This window comes from Belonocnema kinseyi, chromosome 10, assembly GCF_010883055.1.
Source record: "Belonocnema kinseyi isolate 2016_QV_RU_SX_M_011 chromosome 10, B_treatae_v1, whole genome shotgun sequence".
Classification (NCBI taxonomy): Eukaryota; Metazoa; Arthropoda; class Insecta; order Hymenoptera; family Cynipidae; genus Belonocnema; species Belonocnema kinseyi.
Window position 1 is genome coordinate 29,271,333 of NC_046666.1, and position 26,403 is coordinate 29,297,735.

The following is a 26,403-nucleotide window of genomic DNA, read 5'->3' on the forward strand; positions in this document are numbered from 1 at the left end:
GAAGGTCAAATCGAGAGAAAACGGTAAAAAAATCCAAAAAAATACGTTATAGGTTTTTGGAGTCGCTAATTACGAACCTGGCATCCGTTGAACTCTATCGCTGACCTTGAACCTGACGCGATAAAGGTCAGCGGACACTAGGTTCATAACCAGCGACCCCAAAAACCTATAACATATTTTTTAAACATTTTTTTACCGTTTTTTCTCGATTTGACCATCAAATGACCTACAAATGACCTTGAACCTGAAGCGATAGAGTTCAACGGATGCCAGATTCGTAATTAGCGACTCCAAAAACCTATAACGTATTTTTTTGGATTTTTTAACCGTTTTCTCTCGATTTGACCTTCCAATGACCTTGAATCTGACGCGATAAAAGTCAAAGGACGCCAGATTTGTATTCGGCGATCCCGAAAACCATAGTAAACCCGAGCTAACCTCAGAATACATGTTTAAGTGTGTTAAATCTCTCGAAAATACAGTTGGTGGGTAGTGGTGTTTCCTATATTTGTAGGGTGGTGAGGGTGGCTGGGGGGTGGAGGGTAGTCCGTTCAGCGTGCAATCGACTCGGGATACTTATAAGATACTACCATGATTTTTTCAGATTTTTTGGTCCAAAAATAAATTAGGCCAAAAACCGGCCTTACCGACTCTCCCCCTTTATGGAAAACATCGAGTCAACAATAATTATATAAGTTAGGAGGATGGCAAGGAGCGTTCAAAGGTTAAAACTTGCGGATCCTAATAAAGATAGGAAAAGTAGTTAAAATTTTCACAAAAGAACTTTATATAACTTATAGGCGGCCCCTCAAAAAATAATAAACGTCCGTACTAAAATATAAAAGCTCACAAAATTATCAGAATGATAACAGGGTATAGAATTTAAAAGTAAATTTATTTTCAGACTATATGATAAAAAAATTAGCCAAAAAAAAATAAAAGTATGTGTGATAATTATTTGAAAGGTCTTATGCAGTTGAACCTATAAAACAATGTTCTGTGCTTCGGCTATCCAGTAAATATTATGTTTTTTTAAATTTGTTTTTCGATCTATAATTTAAACAAAAGAAAAATATTCATATTACTTTTAAAACAGTTTGTTTGTTAACAATAAGAATTAAGTTCTGAAATTTTTTGTCGTCATTGATGTCATTCAGACGAGAGTAAGAGATTAAACAGAGGTTCGGCAATTAAAGAAAATTCTTATCTGAGAGTACTCAAAGTTATTTTTTTAATTACATGTGATGATATAATTATATTTCATACAATTCATTTCTTCATATGAAAAATAAAATTTTTATCATATTTAATCTGAGTTATTCCAAGCTATACATTTTGTGGAAGTTGTTCGAAATTAGCTGATAATTTAATTCTCCAGGCAGTTAAAATTATTATTTTATAGCAAAACAGAATGTCATCTAAAATGTTGAATTTCCAAGCCAGAAATATAATTTTTTTTTTAATCTGTTAGATTTGCAAATCGACAATATTGATTTTCTACCGTAAAAGAGAGATTTTCGAAGAATTACATAAACTTTCGATCAAAAATAAATTTCAAAGTATGTTCATATATGTTTTTAAAAAAACATACATTTGTAACCAAAAGTATTCAGTTAATACCAAAAAAGCATATCTAAAATGTAATTCACACGATTAAATACTTATTTTTGCTAATATTATTTATAATAAATTCTGAATATGTAATGATTTATATTTATGATTCAGAGAAACCTCACGTTATTTTTAAAGCAATAAATAAAAGGGTATAAGGATTTTAATGTTATATTATTTTTCTTTTTCGAAACTTTTTTAGATAAAAAACATAAATCATTTTTTAAGGGAAGTTCTAATTTTGCATGCATGCTCTTGATGGAGCATTTAAAAATATTTTAATATATAATCAGTGACTTGTCTAGGGGTAGTAATCAAGCAAACAAATTATCGTTTGTGCGAACTATTTCACTCTCAAAAACTTTCACAAAGCTGAATTATAAAATAGAATCTCTCCGGATCAAAAGTGGATACACACGGATCCAGCTTGAGAAGAATTTCATGAAAGTCAATATTTAAAATCTTTCTGATTTTACTTTTAAAGACTGATACTTGTAGAGAATTTTAAGCCCGATCTTTTTTCCTTTCATCAAGTATTTGTAGATTTTGCATTTTTAAAGTGATTAATAGAAAACCAGATATGTCGAAAACAAACAGTTTTAAAATCTTTCACTTCAACTCACACTTCGTTAGTCAATGTTAAAAATTAATCAATTAAATCAACACTTAATTACCTTTTATAGTCTTCTAAAACTTATCGTTGAAGAACAACTTGAATACAGCAGCATGTGTGAATATTGGTGAATGATTCTTTCCCAAGTGAGACAAATATCTTCAAAATTTATTGAAGGTACAATGAAAGGCCCTCTATCTTTCAATTTACTAAATTCCGAAATTTCTTTCCCTAAGGGTTGATTTCTACAAATCCCGCCCTTAACAACTGAGATTAATTTATGACAAAGATACCCTAAACTGTACAATACGGTTTCCTTTACAAATCTACTCAACTGAAAACAACTCGAAATGTAGTGATGATCAAATTTAAAGGCCGATTATAGCATTTCCGAGTTGCCAATCTACTTTTACATCAATAAATATTTAAATCCTTTCGATTTTAATGGATCAAAATGTGAAAAAATATTTCGAAGGCCAATTACAGGGCCAAGAAACACTGTTAATGTTTGTGTAATTTTTAAAGAATTCTGCATGCTCTTGCAATGTTGAATAACTTGCATCATTGAATGGTCAATTGAATTCTCCTTCTGAAAACTTATTTTTTCAATCCAAGATATTAGCCATATTATTGACGTTAAGGCAGAAAGTTGCAGTGACAAAAGACTGCGAACTCTTTGTGAATTTTAGGATCAGAAATTTCTCTGAAAAAAATAAAAAATTTACTGACACTCTCCCTCAAAACCTGGAATTCTAATTTTGCTTGCATTTTATTGCATGCGTAATACAAATGCTTCTCAGTTGATTTATTGGCAAGAGCCAACAGTCGCGCGCCCTGCGCGCGCGCTCAAACTTGCGAGCACACCACTTTTTGTTTGAAAAATTATCGGTTTTGTTATAAAAATCCGTCTTGGTTAACATAACATCTTTTCGGTTGAATGTGGACTGTTTTGTTGAAAATTCATGTTTTGAGCTTCATCCCTACAGTTGATTTTAATAATTCTCTTTGTGTCAAAATCTAACTATCTTGTTCGACACAAAATAGTACATCATCAATCCTGAGCAACATCACATTCAATGTTAAGCAAGCAGCTGCATTTAAAACAAAGATTTAAAAAAAAGATGAATTTTGAAGTTTTGGTAGAAAATTATGGCAAAGAAATTGCTGCAAAAAGCCTGCGAATTGCATATCCTTCAAGTTTAATCTTGAAAATGAAATAACTTGCAATTTTACATTTTTCCCATTCAAGAATACTCCATATCTTTCTTCCATATTTTTTGTCATAGAATCTGAGAACAGAAGATAAGTTACGAAAACTCTCAATAGAAATTAAACGGATTAACCGATTTTCTTTCTTCTTTTTTAAACGTCTAGTTGTTATATAATGCATCTGATGCAGATTATAAAAAATAAATTCCTAAATATTTTAATTATTCCTAATTCCTCTCAACCGGCTCTCATCTCTAAAAACAGGAACGTTGAGTGAGGCATTAATCAAATTAATATAGAATCTTGATACAATTTTTTGGAAGAAATATGTATTCATATATGTCTATTTGAAAAATACTAATTACCCATACAGCAATCATGATTTGCGCTTCCAAGCTGCAAATAAAAAAATATTAAAATGTTACATTTACTTTATTGAAGTTTTTTTCAACAAGTTAGTCTTATGCTATGATGAAAAACAATTCTCAACAACCTTTGAATCTAAATTTTTTCTTTAAAATCTTGTATCTTGTACTTGACTAATTTCAAGGTTAAGGCCACTTGCCGAGGGAGTCACGTGACCTGATTCCTACCCTACGGACATTCTTTTTATTTCCTAACTAATTTTCACCCGAAGCGCCACATCAACTTGAAAATTTAAGATGATAAGTAAGGAGCACTAAGAAAGGAGGTTATGTTACAAAATTTTCATAATTATGAAAACAAATTTTTTTCTGAATAATTTTTTCTTTTGCTTTTATTAAAACATTTCTGAGTTGAAATGTTGTCACAGGCTTATACTGCCCAACATGTCGAAGGCATTTTTGGTTAGAGTTGGATTTTTTATTTTTTTTTTATTTGATCAATTTGCGCGGGACTGTCCTGGTATATATCATCAGTCACGGACGCATTTTTATAATGCAATCAAGTGATCTGATGAGAGCAGTCTGCCCAGACATATTGGATAAAGCCTGGTTTTTACCCCATCATTGACGGACTGGGTTGCAGTCAAGTACACGATTGGGGGACCTACAGCTTAAGGTGGGTTCCGAACCACCAGAACCTCGGTAAAGGTACATTGAAAAATTTCTAGAGGTACCGGCTCAGGGATCGAACCCCGGACCTCTGAGGTGAAGTCCGAGTGTCTAACCAACTGAGCCACCGAGGCTCTGTTCTTTTGCTTTTATTAAAACGAAATGAGTAATAATGAGTAACAAAACAAGATACAAATATATACAAAAAGTAATCATGTGCAACCAGATTAAGCAGCAGAATAAAAAGAAGTAACTTACAAAAATTGTGCAAGCGAAAAAATTGTTTAAAGTTGTCAAGACAGTCATGTCTCTAGAATAAATGCTCTTATTTGCAGGATCTGCCGGACGTACAATGCAAATTTGCGCAGCTTGTGTGGACAATTAGAGTTTAAAAGACTCAGCCAATACTGGCTGTTGACTGTCGTGGTTGCTGGGTGACCTAAGATTGATATTCTTGAGTCAGAATAGGCAGGACAAACAGCCAGCAAATGATAAAGGTCCTCTGATACTGACAGGTTGCATGTAGGGCAGAGTCTAGCAGGGTCATAAGTAAATTTATATGCTCCAAAACGTATACAACCCCTGATAAAGCCCAGAAGTCTAAGTTGAACAATAATATAAGTTATATAAAAAGGTAATCTAAGGTGAAGATATGATTGAAAGTCCGGATAGAGGTTAAGATGTGGGAAGACTTGAAGACCACTTGAATGGAGAGATCTTTCATAGTCGGAACGCCAGAGATAATCAGAAAAGTTATTTAGAAAAACATCCATATTTTCAATGAGCGACGTAGAATCCAAGTCTAGCCACATTTTCTCCGAGTTACATAGAGTGAACATATTTTTGAGCTGGAGAACCCAGTTATACTTCGGGTTGCAATCAGGTTTTAAGGACATTGCCTTGAATTTAAGAAAACATCTTTTAGGATACCTATCATCAGGCATACCCAACAACCTCGACAACCATCTCAGCGCTGACTTAAATATATCATAAGCTAACTGTAATCTACCTGTCTCTAAGCGGAGGGCAAAATTCGGCGTGTATTTTGGTAAGCTTTTTTAAAGAAAGAGGACTGTAATTTCTCGACTGAATCAAAGTACCTTAATCCCCAGACTTTTATTGCCTAAAAAGGAACACTACGTGTGAGGCTACGAAAAAGGGTAGTCTTAGTTTTCCAGGCATTAGATTTAGAAGCAAATAAAATTCTTGAAACAGCACCCATAGCAATATTCGCAGCAGACATTCTTTTTATAAATTTTTATAAAAATAACCACGTCTGATGTGTTGACACCGAGATAGACAAATTCGCTCACTACCTCCAGCTGTGTCTGTGCGTAGAAGAATTTGTATTTACATAGCCGACCTTTGTGGTATATCATAACTTTTGATTTTGCTTCGTTGAACGTTAAAAAATTGTTCATACAGTATTGGGCAATAAGGTTAATTTTTGCTTGTAAGTCAGCCTGAGAGTGAGCGAATATGACTATGTCATCAGCATAATTAAGTAGGGTAACGTCACATAAGTGATTTATTGAAATTCCATGCATACCATAATTTCGTAAGTACTCTTCTAGATCATATATGAAAAGTGCAAAAAGGAGAGGACTAAGGATCTCACCTTGAAGCACCCCACAAGTTACCTTTACGGACGAAGTCAGGCCCTCGTAAATACGAATAGACATATTAGCGTTATCATAGAGATTTTTTATAATTCGTATAAGTTTAGTGGACATGCCTATCCTTAGGAGCTTGCTCCATAAGTGACAGTGGTTTCTGAGTCGAAAGCATTTTGAAAATCTATATGAAAAGCAAAGATTCGTCGCTTTGGGATAGACAAATGGATTTGAATTAAAGAAGGTAGGGTAGAAATATGATCACTACAACTTCTTCCAGGCCTGAAGCCGGCCTGATTTTCTGGGAGAATGTTTACCTCGTTGACCCACGCAGTTAATCCCGTCAACAGCGTCTGAGAAAAGATCTTAGTAATAGTTTATATAAGGGCAATTCCCTGGTAATTATGAGGGTCAGACTTATCACCCTTTTTATGCAACATAAATGCACGTATTTTAGCCCAGCTAGCTGGGACTCTTTCCTCAGTCCAGATCACGTTGAAGAGGCGCCCTAAGTATTCTACCCAATTTACTGGAAGGTTTTTGAAAAATTCATTGGGAATCCCACCCTCGCCCGGCGCTTTATTGCGTTTACATTTCAATAAAGAGGCTTAAATTTCATCAATCGAGATATCACAGTCCAATAATGGGTATTTGTTTAGAATCCACTGTGTTCAAATGGGAGCCTCAATCGGATAAAGAGAAAAAAGAAGGTCTTGCCATGCATGCCTGCTTACATTGTTAGTCGAAGGAGACCGCAATCTGAATCTATTGACCGCTGCCCAAAAATCATTAGAATTATTACAAGCCGCTAGCGAATTCAGCAGTGCATATTGGCATTGTCTCTTCTTGGACCTACGTAACTCCAGAAAAGATCTTTTGGTTTCTAGATATTTTGCCCCCTCCGCATCGGCAAAACCTGACATTTTAAAGACATTTAAAGATTTCTAAGCCTACGGCGCGTGACTGTACATTCTTTATCATCCCAAGGTTTCTTTCCGGGAGTATGCCATTTAGGCTTAGCGAGTAAATTTAACTTATCGCCAACAGATGAGATTGTGAGAATTAAATTATTATTTAGAATATTTATCTCGCCATTGGAGTACGCAGAGTTCTCAGAAATAGACATTTCATATGTATAGTCACATTTGCGGTTTTCATTCCAAATTATTTTATTGTACCAATAAAAATGCGTCTCCATTTACATTTGTGTCCATCTGTATGAAATACGAAATATCAACGCGAACCGGAAGGTGGTCGAATGACGTAGACAACTGAAGTACTTCAAAATTAGAAATCTATTTTTTTAGTAGCCAAAAGAAAGAGAACAAGCTTCTGAAGACAAGGCAAAAACATTAAGTTGAAGAAAAGTTCTAATGCTTTGATGTCGACTTTGTAGTTAATTTTTCAATTTTTAAATTCCCCACCACTAGCTTCTTGAGTTTAATTTTTCATTTAGTATCTTATTACTTTTTTTATTTGCGCCGTTAACTTGAAGTGTCTCATTTTTACGCAAACATCGTTTTTAATTAAAAAAAAAAAGATTGTATAGATAAGATAAAGCGTGACGTTTCACTATAAATACGGGTTCAATTGTTTCAAACCATTATTGAGTTTTATTATTTGACTTACACTTTCTTACAAAAATGGAGAAAATATCTTTCTGGAATGTCCTGATATTTGCTGTGGTTTTGGGGCCAGGAATTGCGGGCGCATCGCAAGAAAATAAGGGTAAGCAGATTGGATTTTTTTTTAAATTGAATCCTTTTCATAGAGGGATAGTAATATCACATATAAATCATGAAATATTAAAAAAAAAGCAATAATAGACAAGTTGCGTTCGAAAAGTTAATAAACGAAATAATCGTGATTTTCAAGAGGGTTAAAATAAATTATAATAAATTTAGTTTTAAATTAAAAGAAGGCTGCGATTTCATTTCAGAAGAAAAAATTCAAATTGAGACATTTATTTGTAGCATTATGACATTAAAATAAAAAAAATCAGTTCCAATAGAAAGATAATTTGGTGGTAGCATATTGTACAGTTATGTACACATACGTGGCTCGGAATAGATAAGAAGCGTTACGTAACTTCAAATCCAGCATCTGGACAGAATATGGCCAGTGTTTTAATTGGACTCTGATTGACTATATTCGATGTGGAAAGTTTTTTTTTAATACTCTAGGGCAATTATATATTGAACTTGCACATTTTTTCTAAATTATTATTGCAAGGTCTTTGTTTTATCATATTCAAACACTCAATACCTCGAAAGCATTAATGCTATTTTATTTTAAAACTGAAAATTGATTTTTTTATCGCTACCCGCAATTTTTCCGAACTTTGATAACTTCACTAAAAAAACTAGTTGGTCCAGACAACTAATAAAGTAGAAGGCAGAACTGTTTTAGTAGTTGTAGCTAATACCAACTCGAATAATAAGGAGCATCTTGTAGCAACTAACCATTTCTTCTGTCTTAATTTTATAAAACTTTTTCAGCTTTAATTTAACAAAACATTGGCCCCAGAGTTGAATTTTGTTTTATCTTTAAATACTGATTTTCATTTTGCAGAATGTATTTCACTCGTTTAAAAAATTAACTTATTTGTTGGTTATCTAGTTCTTTTTTATCGAGTTCGTTTTTATAAGAATTTCCGACTCTTCTTGGCTACTTTTGGCCTATATTGTCAATTTGTGGGCTCCACTGATATTTTTGAAAATTCAAAATGTGAATAGAGTCTACCTTACTTTAACCTGGTTAAGAAATTAACCCGTGTTAAAACCACTTTGCTTTTTTGGCTTTGACCATCAACGTGAAAAATAAAGCCCTTGATACAAGGCAGATATGAATTTTTCAAAAAATATTATTTTTCAGTATTTTATACTGTCAATAGAGTAGCTTGTTTTTAGGTGCGTTTCGGTAGCACCTCTACAACTGAATTTGAATATTTTTCTTATGCTATAATTTTTTGCTTTTTTGGGGCTTTTTTTGGACACCGATGTCGATTTTTGGGCTCTTTTAGTTTGATAAATAAACTGACTTTTGGGTGGTGGTGCTGGCCGCCAACATCTCCACTACAGAGAATAGAAAGAATTAAAAAATACAACCGTCTTAGAATTTTGAGCTTTATTGGGCTCTCAAAAACGGAAAAAATGAATTTTGAAGAAACAACCCCTATCTTTCAAAAACTACTTGAGAAATGCAAAAATTAATTTTTTTAAAGGTAGAGCTGCTGTCCGCTAGCACCTCTACCACAAAAAATTTTTAAATTAGAAAAATCAGCAGCGTGGGAATATAAGGCTTTTTTTTTGGCTTTCAAAAACTGCAAAAATTAATTTTCGAAAAAAACTATGTCTCCTAAAAATGACCCTTAAATGACTTAAGCACCCAGCCTAAATAATATATAAAAATAAAAAAAATATAAATCAAAAGTTAATTGTTTTTTTGGCATTCATAAATCACTGTCGAAAAATTTCTAAATGAAAAAAATAACACTATCCAGCTTCCAAAAACTCTAAACTATACCAAAAAGACAAAAGACCAAAATTCTGTCTATGTTGATTTTTTAAGTTGTTCAAATTGCATGTTATGGAGATGCGGGCGGCTAGCACTTTCACCAAAAAGTCCGGTTTTAAAACAAAATAATAAAGCCTGAAAATCGGGATTTGTGCGAAAGAAGAGCTTGAAAATCCAAAAATTCTAATATGCTTACATTTAGTTTAAGTGCGGATTTTATTTTAAGGGCGCTTTTAACAGATAAGGGTTGTTTTTTCGAAATTCGGATTTTCGAGAAAATTAAAAGAGCCCCAAAACCGGCATTGATGCTCAAAACAGCCAAAAATTAGTGCATAAAAAACATTCTACTTCCGTTTTGTAGGTGCTAGCAGAACGCACCTCTGATTTTTGGGCTTCTCAAAATACGATCTTTGATTTTGGGCTTCAAAACCTAATGTTAAAAAAAAAACTTCTTGTAACCTGACAGATTTGACCATCAATAATTAATCTTTTTAGAATTATACAGGGTCAATACAGTTTCGGATTTTTTAGTTCTTCAAAAATATCAACTTCGGTTTTCACGCTCAACAAAAATCAACGTTTCAACAAAAAATGCATTTCCATCCAAAGAAATGAATTCTTGGTTAAAATGGAGGAATTTTTAATCAAGAAAAATAATTTTCTACCAAAAAAGAAGAATTTTTGACTGAGAAAGGTCAATTTCCTACAAAAAAATTCAACCAAAAATGATACAATTCAATTTTTAGTGTAAGAAAATGTTTTCTCAACAACAACAAAATCGAATTTTCAACAAAACTTTCTGAACTTTCTTATTTTTATTTTTTAAGTGTATTTTAATCTGCTTTACATTTAGTGAAAAATCATATGCTGAAAAAAGACAAGAGACATATCTGTTTCTTCAATTTCAACCATAATTTGAAAGGCGATTCTTCATAGTATTTTACTAACTAATGGAGATACTTTTATAATTTTATTCCTGAAATCTATTCCCTAAGGTCAAACATGGCATACAAATATCGTAAAATTTAAAAAACACCAACTATTTACAGGAATTTTTAAAATAAAAATCATTGTGTATCATATTCAAATAAATTTTGGCAATATTTATAAAAGTATTATTATTCTTAATTAAAAAAATTAATGTATAGAGAGTACGGGTTTTATTCGAAATTTCACGACGGTCTTTTGTACCATGTTTGACCCTAGGCCAGAATCAAGGAAAAATAATCTAAGAATATGTTCATTAGTTATTAAAACGCTTCAAAGATTTACCTTAACCATTTTTTTCTCTTTTTAAAATCATGAGATATTTTTCATAAAATAAATTTTGTTGCATTTATTTTACAATTATTTACAATCAATTTCCAATTACAATTATCTTACAATTAAAATAAAATTGTAAAAGCTAAATTTTGTAATTTTAAGAAACCATGTTTATTCTCCTGAAACCTTTCGAGATTCTTTTAAAGTTCCTAAAGTTTATCTTGCGTTTCTAAAACACTTCTAAAGTTTAAATTTTTTTGAAGTCTACTAAATACTTCCTGAATTCACTTGATTATTTACTTTTTTGAAACTTTTTAATCTTATCAAATTGAAGCATTTTGCTTTAAAATCTTCTACACTCTTCTTTTAAATTTTAGGAAATCGTTTGATGCGTTTAAAAATCTGCTTGAATTTTGTTTAAAGTGAATTTTTAAAAATAAAAAATTCTTAGAACACACGATTATTAGAAAAATAATTATGTTTTTCTAATCTTGTCAGACTTTTCAATCTCTAATCTTTAAAAATTATTCAAATTTTTCCTGTTTTTTTTTTCTGCAAAATAAAAAAAATGCCCCCAAAGTTTTTCAGATGCTTTGAGAATATTTGAAATCTTTTGCAATATTTTGAAATGTTTAAACATAATCTTTTCAAATGAATTGTTGGAAATAAAAAATTATGTTAATTATTCCTTTGAAAATCTTTGGAAGTTTTCATTATTTTCGAATCGTTTCAAAATTTTTGAGTATCTCTAAACCTTACTCAAATTTGAAAGAATTATGTTCCTTAATTTTTCTAAAGTTAAGTAATTCGGAAAAATTACAACATTTTGCTTCAAAATATTTTACGTACTTCTTAGACATTTTAGGAAATTATAAAAAATGTTTTGTAATCTTTTTTCAATTTTCTGTTAGAACTCATTCGAAAAAAATTATTCGTTTATCGACTCTTATTATTATTTTTCATTTTACATACGTATTTATCTTATCAAAATTTAATATAAAAGTCTGAAATTTTAAGTGTATTTAAATACTACAATTTTTAATGTTTCCATATTTTTAGAAATAATTCAACAAATTTCATGTATAATTAAAATAAACTTTTTTTAAATCTCATTGTACTTATTCCAAGTTATCTTTTTTGAATGTTCAAAATTTATGTAATTACTTATTCTTATTGGAAATAATTGGACCTCTTGCGATTAAAATCGGGGATTCTGCTTGAGAAGAAATGTGCTGAGAGTAATTTAAAAAAAAATCATTCCAATTTTTATTTTAAAGACTGATAATTGTACATAATTTCCAGGCGCATCTTTCTTATTCTTCTACAGGAATTTTTAGGTTTTTCAGTTTTTTAAATCACTTTATCCAATGTTTCTAAAACTCCTCTGAAATTAAAATTCTTTTTTAATCTCATCAATTTTACTCAATATTTATTGAATTTATTCGATTATTTGCACTTTTAAAAAATTTGTAATGTTATCGAATTAAAAAATGTTGATATTAAAACCTTTTCAACTCTTTTTCGAGATTTTAGGAAATTGTTTGATGTGTTTAAAAATCTTCTTTAATTTTCTTTCAAAGCACATTTTACAAAATAAAAAATTATTAAAAATTTTCACACGTTACTTAGGAAAATAATTCTTTTTTTTCTAATCTTGTCTGGTCTCCTAATCTTTAAAAATTATTCAAATTTTTCCTGATTTTTTTTTATTTTGCAAAATTAAAAAAACATTGCCTTTAAAATTTTGGAGATACTTTGACAATTTTTGATGCATTTTTGAATGTTTTGAAATGATTTAAAATAATCTCCTACAATTCATTTTTCGACTTAAAATTTTATTTTAATTATTTCTAGGAACCTAAAATAATTTTTTCATTATCGTGAAAACTTACAAAATTCTTGAAAAATCTTTGCAAGTTTTAATTTTATTTGAATCCCTTCAAAATTTCTAAATATCTCTTAAACTTTCTCAAATTTTGAAGCAGATTTTTAAAGCAACATATAATTTAAAAAATTGTGAAACAAAATTGCACAAGAAAGCCTAATAAAAATTATGTTCCTTAATTCAAGATGTGAAAAAATCGACTCATAATCATTTAAATTTCTTCAATTTACTGGATTATTTACGTTTTTTACAACTTTTTAATCTTATCAAATTGAAACATTTTGCTTTAAAATCTTCTACACTCTTTTCAATTTTAGGAAATCGTTTGATGTGTTTCAAAACCTTTTTGATTTTTTTTTAAAGTACATTTTTGTAAATAAAAATTATTAAAATTTTTCAAACGATTTTAATTTTCTCTCAGAATTCAGTCCATTCCATTTTTGGTTGAAAAATAATTTTTTAAATTAAAATCTAACTATGTGTTTAAAAATTGAACTATTCTTTTGTAAATTCGATTGTGTGTTTGTTTAAAACAATTTTCAGTAGAAAATTCATTCTTTTGTCGTTGAAAAAACATTTTCTTATACTAAAAATTTAATTGTATAATTTTTGGCTAAATTTTTTTGGTAGGAAATTGACCTTTCTCAGTCAAAAATTCTTCTTTTTTGGTAGAAAATAATTTTTTTTGTTTAAAAATTCATCTATTTTAATCAAGAATTCATTTCTTTTGATGAAAATGCATTTTTGGTTGAAGCTTATTTTATTTTGGTATAAAATGGTTAAAAGTTCATCTATTTATTTTGAAATTAAACTATTTTGCTGAAAAATTGTTGGTTGTAAATTGATATTTTAAATTGATAATTTAACCGTTTTTCGTTGAAAATTTATTTATTTTGTTAACAAAAATTCTTCTGTTTTAAAAATGATTTTGAAAATTAGATGAAAATTGAACAATTTTGTTGACAATTTTTTTTCTTGAAAAAATTTCTTTTTAGTTATAAATTTATCTACTTTGTTGGCGAATTATTCTTCTTTAAAAATTAATTTGTTTTAGATAAAAATTTATTTCTTTTGTTGATAAGATCGCATTTATTTGGGTTTAAAAATTAATGTTTTCAACTGAAAACTTCAGTATAAACTACAATGCTTAAGTTGAAAAAAGTATTTTTTAAAGTAATTTCTTAGGTTTAAAATTTAACTATTTTGTTGAAAATTCGTTTTTTATTTGTTAAAAGCAAATTGTTTACTAAAAATATGACTAAAGCATGCAGCACTAAATTTGAAACATTTTAGACCCAGAAGTCTTGTCTCCTATATCTATTTACATAAAGTCAATTATATTTGCCTCTTCGCAATAAGTCTAATGCTTCTAAGGTAACTCGGGATTTCAAAACCTGAATAAATTTGAAGAGCAGCTAAATCGTTGTTCGTGAGTTCGGCAGAGCTCGGATTTCCGCTCGTGCATTTTCGGCTTTACACGAGGCTGGGCTTCGCAGCATTTAACAGAGCCGACTCACCGACACACTGCGTTTGAATGTGTCGCTCCCAGATGGGAGAATGGTGGGGACTTAAAAATCCCACGTTCTGGATACACTGGTCTGATCCAGCTCACAACGCCCTTGAGCAAGTACTGCCACGTACCGTAGCAACACGTCAGGCAGCACGCGATTGGTTAGCTTTATGGGATCGGGCACGGACGGTACGTCCGTGAGACGTCCCCAGCGCACTGCAACGGATTTCCTTGTGCGAACACCTTAAATGGTCAGCTATCCCTCTGCAGCATCCGCGATCAGGTTACTGCATGCAAACTTGTGATTTTGTATTGTGATCAGGAAATATTTTAAAAGATTAATTAAGAGATAAAGGATTAATTTTGATTTAATTTTTGCATGGTAAACTAATTAAACAAATTTACGATTGATATGCCTAAGAAAATTGATAAGACATTGCAGTAAATAGTGTAGTAAATTACACTAATGGAATAATCTGTGTATTTTTTGTAGATGCTTCATCGGCTTTTATTCTTCGTCAAAAGCGTGCGTCTTCTTCATCTGGAGATGTTCCCGAGCATTCGTCACCGGCGCGTCGAATGCAATCATCTATTGAACATACAGGTTGAGGTTTGATTTTGCATTACGCTTATATGAGAAAGTAATTAGAATATTTAGCGTAAGCTGAACATTACATAAATCATAAAAGTACATTTTTTTAGTATTTTTTAAGTTATTTTCAATCTTTTACCACTATTCATTTTTATTCTGACAATTTATAAATTTAGTAAAACATAATAAGAAATATTCCTTTTAACCTGTAAATCAACTGCTAAAAAATTCGCCATTTTTTTAATTAGAAAACTTTCCGCGCAACATTTACAGCATTGTATTATCGTAATTTCCTACACTAATGAAAAAAATAATCTTTCTGTATAATAAGTAAATTAACTTTTCTATTCAAAATGTATATTTTCAAGTTTTTTTTTTGGTTGAAAAATTTTTCTTTTCAATCAGAAATTTCACATTTCTTGGGCATTGTAAAGGGTATATAAAAATCTATGACTATTAGGACTTTGGAAATTTATAAGATATTTGAGTCAATGATGGAATAGATCAAACTTCACATTAAAATTCTATAGGTTACCGGGATGCTCCCAGCAGTAGGTTGGGGTTGGAAGCACCTCCTCCAATAATAGGAGCCCTTCCTCTGGGTATGGTCCGGATCTATCATGGTGAAAACGAGATTGGCGTTGGCGTTGTAGCAGCCACATCTTACATTGCAACGAAGGCTCACTTGTTCAGAGGCGGATCTCCAGTGGGAAGATCTGGTATTGAATACCAAAATGGAGAGTATCATATTGAATACATTGATCAAACTGGACAGCACGTAAGGCGCAATGTAAGAGCTGTATTACGTAATGGAAATTACGTTAAAAACCAAGAAAGTCCTTGGGGGTATAACGACGTTTGCCTTATACACATTGCACCCGGCCTAGTAAAGTCACCAGATTTCTTTAATCAGCTTGAGGACTCAAAACTATTTACAGCCAAACAAATGTATTGGATTCAAAGCAGAACAGGAGCAGATTGATGCATAGTCCAAGTTTTCAATTGATTCCTTGAATAAAGAATCTGCAGAACATCAGAGGCTTCTTTTAATTGTAATCATATTGCACTCCTATTAATTTTGCATTCATTTTTATTAAATATAATTTCCTCTTCGTATAACTATATTTTTTCCTAAAATGAAATTAAGAAGTTTTGCGAATTCATATTTGGAAAGATAACACTTGATATTTTTCAAACGCATTACATATTGTGGGACCGAGAATTTCGTTGGCAACAAAATATTGATTTTGAAGTGCGATGTTATGCTTATTCATAATTTAAAAAAGTCAAGTGATGGAAAATCTATGGAGCGAAAAATCCTAGGGCTAAAACAAAACCCTCCTATATTGTTTTTTAAATTCTTCTTCTCTTTCTGAACGCCCATTTTCGCAAAAAATTATAAGTCCGTTTTAAACCTCTAGTTGTTGAAAAAAGAAAGAAATTTTGCTTTTTAAAATTCGAAAAAAGTTCAAACGCTTTAAATGTTTTGATTTTGTAGTTAACTATTCAGTATTTAAACTTTCTAGCAATAATTTCTCCATAATTCTAGCAATAATAGTTCTAGAAAGTTCTTAAACATCCGCTTAAAGAAAGAGGTTCCACTATGAATACGAGTCCAATTTTGTTTACCATCATTCATTTTAATTCTTTGTTACACTTTCCTACAAAAATGAAGAATATATCCTGCTTCAATCCCTGAAATCTTTGTGGCTTTAAGGCAAGGAATTGGGTTCGCAGCAGAAGAAAATAAACGTGAACGGATAGGATTTAACTCACATTTGTGCACAAGGTATTTTAAAACTATAGGTCAAAGCATCGACAACTGTAATTTTGTGATTGTAGATTCTCTTTTGTTAAGGCTTCTTCGGCTTTAGAGAATACATTCTTCTTACGAATCTCGTCTTTTTTCCTTGATTTTTTTTCAAAATGCGAGGTTTTCTACATTATTATCAATTAAATTATTTTACATGTATAATTCATTTATTTATGTATGATTACTGTAATATTTGTTTATTATTTCACATCACATTTTATTCTTACCGTCCCTGAAAAAGATATATTATTTCAATAAACTTATAACATAACAATTTATAATATGCTTTGATATTAAAACAAAAGTATTTTTATAGATCGTGAACTCAACAGTTTAGAAAAAATTTTTATTTAAGTCAACACTTTTCTCATAATTGAAAATAATTTTTAATGTTTAAATACTTGGAAACTGGTTTTCTAACTTAAAATGAGAAGAAGAAAAAATACTGAATTGGCTACGGACTTTCAAAACTTAACTAGTCTATAATTTTTTTTTTTAATTGGAATGCAATAGTTCACCGCATCTCTCGTTCCCGTGAGACACATCCCATATGTGCGAATATGGTTAAATTATACGTAAATCTCTTCATTTTTCAGGAACCAAAAGAATAGCGAGTGATAGAGTCAAATTTATTGAGCATCTATTGGTCAAAAAGTGTCCTGTACCATTTTAAATTAAAATGCAAAACGTCGCGCAATTTGGGCATGTGAGTACTCGCGCACAGCGCGTTTCGGTTACGCTGCTTGTATCTTTGAGACAAGATTCGCTACCATATCTCGCGCCTTAAACTGAGAAACTGCGGGGGACAGCAGTTCTAGGAGTAACTAAAGCGCGAGTTAGCCACTCAGAGTCAGGTGTATTTATCTGATTCATTTCTGATTGCATTTGTTAATTTCAAATAGACCCGCGCTTTTTGACACATGAAATGGTTCCTTCTGATCAAATGGTTTTCTCCGATTCCATGGTTTTTTTCAGTTTGACCTTCAATTGACCTAGATCCTGACCTGATGGGGTCCAAATGACCTATGTCTTAGATTCAGCGACTTTAAAAAAAACATATGAATAGCGTGGTTCAGCTCTGGTAGTAGAATGTCGATGCCGATATTTAAATCAAGTTTGAACCTGCCTAGGGTGCGGGACTGTTGTTTCTCGCGCTTCGCGCTCGATTGTACATTTACCTCACTCTTCGCGCTCGATTATGTATTTACCGTGTGCGTAGCGCTCGGTCTTTGTATTTTCTCACGTTCTTGCGCAAACCTTTTAAAATTAAGACACAAAACATCTACCACTGTAATTTTGTGATTGTGAATTCTCTTTCGTTAAAAGAGCTTAGCTCGAGATTTTGAGCGCACCTACGGCACGCGACTGATGGCAATCGCACTCCGCGCTTGGTCTTTGCATTACTCCCTCATTCTTGCACAGACCTTTTAAAATCAAAGGCCAACGGACCGACAAATGTAATTTTGTGATTTTGAACTCTCTTTTGTTAAAGCTCTTTAGGCTTTAGAGAAAACATTCACATTACGTATCTCGTGCTTCACACTCGATTTTCTCCAAAATGTCAACGTTTTTACATTATTCACAATACTTTTACATCAAGTATAATACATTTTTTATGTTATTCTACCTGGGATTGCTTATTGAAAATTGTAAAATAAAAAGCAGATTGTATTTATCATGATTATTTTTATATTTGTTTCTTATTTTGCATAAAAATTGAATCATACTAATTCTTATTTCCTTGTTTTTATAATTTTTTTATCTTTGATCTTGTTTTTTACGATCAAATAAAAACTAATGCGCATACGCATAACGTCTAATAATGCTGTCAAGCAGAAAAACCTAGTATTTGGCTATTGCCATAGAACTTATTTTCTCATAAACATGTATCAGAAAATAGTCTCTATGGCAAATGTTACAAGATCATTTTGGGTGAACAATTTTTGTATGCTAATTTTAGTTCATAACTTGTGTCGTTTTTTCAAATAAATTTAATATTTTTATTTTGAATGTTATTTTTTACGACTAAATCAAAAACTACGTGTCCTATCAAAAATTATAGTTCTTCCTTTTGATGAACAAGTTTTGTCTCATTTTTTTCGTGGCTTGTGTCGCTAGTCCAAAATATTTAAATTTTTTTATTTTTGATGTTTTTTTACGACTGAAAACAAAATCTACTCTTGTCTTTGAAAAGTGATTCATTATAAATTTGAAGTTCTTTTCAGGGTGCTCTATTAAAGCTTTTACATGTTTTTTGTATCTTGCATAGTTTGAACAAAAAATGCAATTTTTGGATTTTTCATTTTTTTTTTGTACGATCAAATTTTGAATGTTCAACTTTTCGACCAAACTAAAAAAGTTGTTATTACAATCTTGTAGGGCTTTCAAAAAGCAACGTTTTTCTTCTCTTGAATTTTTTTTCATATCATGCTTAGCTTGGCTTAAAATGTTCATTTAACTTTTTTTTTGGATTTTGAAAATGTTCTAAGTCAAAACATTTTCTTTTTAAAGTGAAAAGTCATAAAAATAAACTATTTGAGTTTCTGAGTACTATTAACAATCGTACATAGAATTTTAAAATCTTGAAAAAATGTGGTTTCAAAATTTTTTGGTACGGTCAAATTTGAAATTTTCAACTTTTCTATCGAATTCAAAAAGGTTTTATCATCATCTTGTAGGGCTTTCAAAAATCAACGTTTTTCTTTTCATGACTTTTTTCATATCCTCTGTTGTTTGGCCTAAAATGTTCATTTTAGTTTGTCTTTTTTTTTTGATTTTGAAAATGCTCTAACTCTGATCATTTTATGTTTATAGAAAAAAGCCATGAGGGTAAATTGTTTGAATTTCTGAGTACTATGAATAACTTTTCATAGAATTTTGAAATCTTGAAAAAGTGTGGTTTTAAAATTAACATTTTCTTTCTTTATCATCCTCTTATGCGTATACTATATTATTATAATAATGAGTCTCGGTGGCTCTGTTGGTTAGACACTCGGACTTCACCTGAGAGGTCTGGGGATCGATCCCTGAGTCGGCACATCTAGACATTTTTCAATGTATCTTTACCGAAGTTCTGGTAATTCGGAATTATTATTTAAGTCAAACAATTTTCATAAAAAAACAGTTTGATTTTTTAAACTGTAAAAATAAATAGATAGATTACTTTTAAAAAGGATCTGTACCTTAAGTATATAAATCTGAATAATACTTAACTTAATAAAAATGTTTTAGATACGTTAGAAATTCTAAAATTTTCAGATTGTAACTAAATTAATTAGAAAGTTCTACTAAGAATTAAAATTAATACATCATTTATTCCGAAAATTTTATTGTCAAATAAAAAATTTAAGTATTCCTCAATAACATATTTTTAATTCAAAGTTTTCATTATTTCATTACATTATTTTTCATATTAAATTTAATTAACAAATTTATAAATAAACTATTTATTTTTATTTTTCAGTCCTTAAAAAATATAAACGTGCGTTTGAAACTTTATGAACTATTTTCAACTTAAGAATAACTCCTTAATAATATAGTCATAATGATAGGTTTTTATTAAATTTAAAATATTTTTAAAGTCTAAATTATTCAATTTCAAATCCTCGAGTTAGAAATTTTTTAATTCGGAATAAGAATAAGTACTTAATATTCAGAAATATTTCACTGCTTATTTTAGACGAGTAAATGGAAATGAAATATTTAGAAGAAAATAATTTAAAACTAAATTCTTTTAAATAGCAATATTTGGGCCTCTGAAATTTCTAAAAGCTTAAGTTTAATATTACAATTTTAATCGTTCTATTTAAAAAAATGTTTAATTTGTTAGTTTAAAAGCTGAAAAATTCTAAAAGTTCTAAATTTCACTTGAATCTTTTTAAAACTTTTAAATATCTCTGAAAATTTCTCAATTTTATTCTATAAATAATAAGTGTTCTATTATTATTTATAAATTTAAATTTGAAGGATTTCTACTTTTTTTCGATTTTTTAAAAGTGAAAAAAAAGTTTAATTTGTTTTAAAATATGAAGAAATTTATTTTTTAATTTTTAATCAGTCTAGCTTAAAAATACTTAAAATAATTTAATTTTAAACATTTTAAAGGTTCATTGCCTTATTCTTTATTTAGAGTATTGAACATTTTTATATAGATTTAATTTTTTGGAACTTAATCTGAATCCTTGATATCTATAATTTATGAAAGTTTTACAATTTGCAGTTCATCTGAATTTCATTTAGCATTGTTAAATTGGAAAGTGTTAGTAACTTCCATTTTATACGCTGACATTATTAAACATTTGGATACACAATTTTTTACTTGAAAAACTTGTGAACCTCAATTTTAAAAGTTTGGAATTCAAGAGTACCACGTTAAATAATTGAAATTGTTGTTTATTGTTTGTCACTTTAAATGGGAAAATGCTTAAAATTAAGTTTGATTTTTGTAAATTTAGGGACCGCAAAAAATGTTTGCCAGCCGGGAAAAAAATCGGGAATTTTTTCTTCGATTAAAACGGCCACCATGAATCAATCTCAAAACTCGCCGTTCTTTAAAATGAATGATAAAATCAAGAATAATATATCTATTATAGATATCAGGAAATCTTCACGGAACCTTCTAAATTTATATTAGGAAAAAATGCAGGTTAAAATTATTTATTTATTTTATTCTTCAAAGGTTTTGCTACAATTCTATTTCAGAAATTTTTATTTAAATTAAAACTACGATTTTTTACAACAATAATAGCTGTATGATTACTAAATAAACTGGTTAGGTATAATCCACCCAAATATAATTTGAAGAATCCTTCGTAGAATAAAATGAGGCCTTAAATTATTTGGATTAAATAAGAATTGTAACTTTCGCCTAAAGAGAAAGGAAAAACTAAAGCTCTCAATAACTAATGTTAAACAAACAATTTATATCAAGGTGTTTTCTTTTAATCTTTAAGGGCTAGAGCTTAAAAATCAGAGTCTCTAGTTACAATGTAAAATGCTTAAAATGATTTTTTTTACAAATCAACTTTGCTTATTGCCAAGCGATGGTTTCTCAGCGTTAAAGCGAACTATCAACATTAAGAAACATCTATTGTTTTTGTAAAATTCTGAAAAAGATTGTTTTTTGTCAAACGTAATTTCTTGCAAGAGGCTATCGTTCTTATTTCCTGTTTTTCGTCTAAAATGCTTTGTGTGATCAGGTGAACACATTGCAAGAAATTCAGATGATCAGCATTTTCGCCAGCATTAAAAAAATGCTCGTCATGTATAAACTAAAAGAACTGGTTTGTTTTTGAAATTTTTTCATCGGTGTCTACCATAAAAAATTTGTAAATATAAACTGGGTCAATGTTCCCCGAAAACGAAGAATTCTTCAATGCACATAGCAGAGGTTTGGTTACCGACTTATCAATCAGTCTTCCGAAAGACGTCGGCAGCAATGAAGATTGTTACGGGAACTTTTCTTCTTACAACCGCAGTTTTTATACGTGATTTTGTTGGTAAGTAAATTAGAAGCTCATCATATAAACTCAAAGTTGTTGAAGTTGTTACAATTTTTTAGACCAATTTTGTTTAATTTTTGTAATATTTGTATACTTGCGATATCGAGAAAGTTAATCAGTTCAAGATAAACCAATAGCTAATCCCTATGATCTATATTAGTTAAAGAAAATAACATCTAGCATTCTTCATTCATTATTTTGAAGATCTAAAAATACCAGAGTTCTATATTTTACTCTACAAAAAACTAAATAGCATACTCTGAAATAAAAATATTTAATAAGCATCCACATTTGTGAGAAATGATAAAGAAACGATTTTTTAATATATATGCTAAAGTCCCATGAAGTTCAATTTTTGTTACAGAGTCCATACCAATGGTACCTCAAAATTATGGACCATTTAATCCTGCAGAATGGAATGAAGCGAGATACAGAAGTTTACGAACGACCCCTACCGACTATGGACTTGATGAAGCGACTATTGGTGTTTTTGGACAAGGAATAAGGGTAACCGTAGACGTTCGTAATGGGGAACCCGTTTATGTATCTCGACCGGCAGCACAAACCTCGATACTTTCCACTAGGGTGCAAAATTGGGATGAGGTGACAAGATACCTAGCAGGACAAGCCGATCTTACGCAAGCCCAACATCCACATGCCCATCTAATAAATTCCCAGCAACAACATGCTCAACCACCACATGCCCAAATACCTCAGGCCCAACTGTCTCATGTCCAACTACAACCTGGACAAGCACCACGAGCCCAACACCAACAACAACAACAACCAATGCAATCAGGCCAACGATGGTTACAAGGCTCACAACACAGACCTCAAGACCGCTTGAAATAACTTAATACCCACATCAATGAACGAATTAATTGATAGCCCTGTTTATCAATATAAAGAATCAATTCCATTTAAATGAGACGCTATGCCTTACGGTAATCATATGATTAAAAAGACGATGTACAAAGAGGATGTAATAAGTAGATATATTAAAAATAATTGCACCAGAATAACTTCAGGAGAAAGATAAGCTTATTCTGAATACATTACTAAATAAAAAACTATTTAATGACTCGTGTTAAAAAACTATGTATTATAACATTTTACTGGTGAATAAACAATTTTCAATTCTCAATATTTTTTGCTGCCTATTTAATCGATTATTTGTTAATATTATTTTTAATTTATTTTTAAATTCTGTTCTACCATATTGAATCATCTATTTGCAGATCGTCGCAAAATGGAACTGTGAAAGCAGTATGGTTTGGAAACCCTAAATCTCAAACATCGATCTAGCGCTAAAAAACCGCATGCTTTAGATTTAACATAGGTAAGGATATGCTTTATTTCTTAGTTAAAATCAGTATTGGAAACTTAAGCTTTTTATCTAACCGACTTGTGTTCCAATTTTTGGACCAATCGATATTTCAAGTCTGTTGGAACACTTCAAATCATATATTTTATATATTTTCTGAATTTGCTTAATGCAAATTCTATAATATAGATAATTTAATATATAATTTTTACATTTTTATTTCAATGAAAAAGTATAGGTTTTTATGTAAAAACTGAATGTTAAGGATGCCATTAGATTTGAAAGTTTTTGGACTCACTGATTAGGAAAAAATGGATTTTTCTTTGTTGTTTGCTTGTCGTCACCGTTGTTTTTTTAAATTTTTAAATTTTTTAAATTTTTTAAATTTTTAAATGACCCGGTACCTCTGGAAATTTTTCAATGTACCTTTACCGAGGTTCTGGTGGTTTGGAACCCACCTTAAGCTGTAAGTCCCCCCATCGTGTACTTGACTGCAACCCAGTCCGTCAATGATGGGGTAAAACCAGGCTTTGTCCAATATGTCTGGGCAGACTGCTCTCATCAGATCACTTGATTGCATTATAAAAATGCGTCCGTGACTGATGATATATACCGGAACAGCCCCGTGCAAAAATGATCAAATAAAAATCCATCTCTAACCAAAAATGCCTTCGACATGTTGGGCAGTATAAGCCTGTGACAACATTTCAACACTGAAATGTTTTTATAATAATAATAATAATAAGATTAAGAAAGGATTTTATTTTGAAAGTATATAGAATGAAAACCAAATTTAAAAGTACTTGGTTTGCATCTATATATTCAAAAGAGTCATCTGATGTTTTACTGATGCGGTTAAAAAAACAATTTTTCACCTAAAAATTCAGCTTCTCTTTGCTACAGTTTTTTTAACGTAATGTGAGCATTAACGGTTTTAAAATAGTAAAGAAAAAGGTTAGAATAAAAATAAAGAATACTTTTAAACGTGTGGGCATTTTTGAATTATTATTTCCTTTTGTTCTTCTAAACTGTTTTGTGTAATCAGACAAAAAGTTCTTGCTTATTGCAAGAGCATGGAATGAATAGTATTCAGGTCAGGCCTTGAAAAGGCGCTAGTAGTTTGTACACAAATTTAACCTAAATTTTATAGGCATACAATATCTTTTAATTCAACTTTCAATTATCAAGTAATAAATAACTTTTTTAAATCTGTATTTTTATGCCACAATGTCTAAAAATGTACAGCCTGAAAGATAATAATCCCGAAAGTTATGAAAATGAAAATTTGAGAATTGGATACAAGATAACGTAATTTTTAGTCTATACACTTGAAAATTATGCAAAAACTATAGAAGTATGTGCGGACATTATTTATAATGTTTAAGGGAGGTGCCCTCATAATATTTATTGATACATTATAATAATAAAGGAAGTATCTAGTTTTCCAGATTAGGATAAATCTGTCCTTTATTTATTCAGGATAATTTATAAATATAAAAAAATTTATCAGCTGACATTTAAGCTCAATTTCATGCAGTTTTGATAATTTTTTTAAACGATTAATTTACTAACAATAAGAACGAATTTCTGAAATTGTTTGTCTTCTGTCGTATACTTTAGACGAGAGAATGAGATCAAACAGAGATTGGGTATCTTGAAACGAGTCTTATTTTAAAGTACACAAGGTTTCACGAATAGTCACTATTGATACAATTTTACATACTACAATTTGTTTCTTTATATATAACAAATAAAATTCTAATTCACCCAGAAGGAAATTGCTAAGACAAATTTTAATAAGTTTGAAAGACATTTATGACATTTCTAATCTTCAAAAATTAAAAAATATGTTATAAATTTTCGGAAATCTTCCAGTTTTTAAATATTTCTAATCTATTAAACTTTAAAATTTCTGAATGAACTCTTTTTTTAGTTTTTAAAAAATATTTTCAACTTAGTATTATTCTCAAAAATGTGAGATTGCTTCACCATAATGTTTTAAAGGATCTGAATTTTTACGAAAAATTTTCAAAAGTTCTGTCAAATTTAATGAATACGATAAAATTATCTAGATATTATTCGATAATTTTTTATTAATTGTAAAATTTTAGAACAATTTAAAAATTGTTTGCTTCAGATCTTCAAAAATCTGCATTTGATTTAAAACTTTTTGAAATCTTTTAAGTCCAAATTATTGCTTATATTTTTGAAACTTCTAAGTATCTCCTACACTTATTTAAAACACATCTAAAAGTTTATAATTCAAAATAACTTAAAAATGAAAATAAAAAAATTTTTGAATTTTATTAGTTGTTCAAACAAATTTAATGAAGAAATGCATTAATCAGGCATTCGTCTACAGAAAAATTCTTTTTTTTTTCTATATCAACTTTTTTAATAAGGAATTTTATAACTTTAGCAAAATTCATATATTCTTAACCAATTTTATGAATTTTTAACAAAAGTAATAATCAGGCATTTGCCGAACGAAAAATTTGTTTTTGTTTATTTTTACTTTTCTACTCACGAACTTTATAATAACTTCTGTAAAATTCATAATTTGCATTATTGTGGCATCATTCACGATGAGTTGATAAATTTTTTGATTTTTCAAAACATATTTAACAAACAAATGCATTATTCGGGCATCTGTGGACGAAAATTTTTTGTGCTTCGATATCAGCCTTTTTAATTAAGAACTTATTGATAATTGCCGCAAGATTCAAGATTAGTTGATAAATTTGATGATTTTTTCAAAAACATTGAATAAACAATGTATTATTTATTACCCGAATCGAGAAAAGGGACCTACTAGGCAAATGCGAAACTTTACAGGCCGAGTAAATGACGAAACCTCGAGTATGAGGTAGCGGAGCGGAGGCGAAGTCTCAGCGGAGAACTCTAACACCCCCCCCCCCC

The 26,403-nt window shown here is 30.1% G+C and overlaps 1 protein-coding gene across 1 annotated transcript; it reads left to right on the forward strand.

The window, feature by feature from the left end:
- Positions 1–7,719: 7,719 nt before the first annotated feature.
- LOC117181051 lies at positions 7,720–15,828 on the forward strand. The gene is made up of 3 exons (XM_033373619.1): positions 7,720–7,808; positions 14,748–14,858; positions 15,377–15,828. The coding sequence occupies exons 1-3, from the start codon at positions 7,724–7,726 to the stop codon at positions 15,826–15,828; spliced, it is 648 nt and encodes a 215-aa protein (XP_033229510.1). The 5' UTR covers positions 7,720–7,723.
- Positions 15,829–26,403: the final 10,575 nt, after the last annotated feature.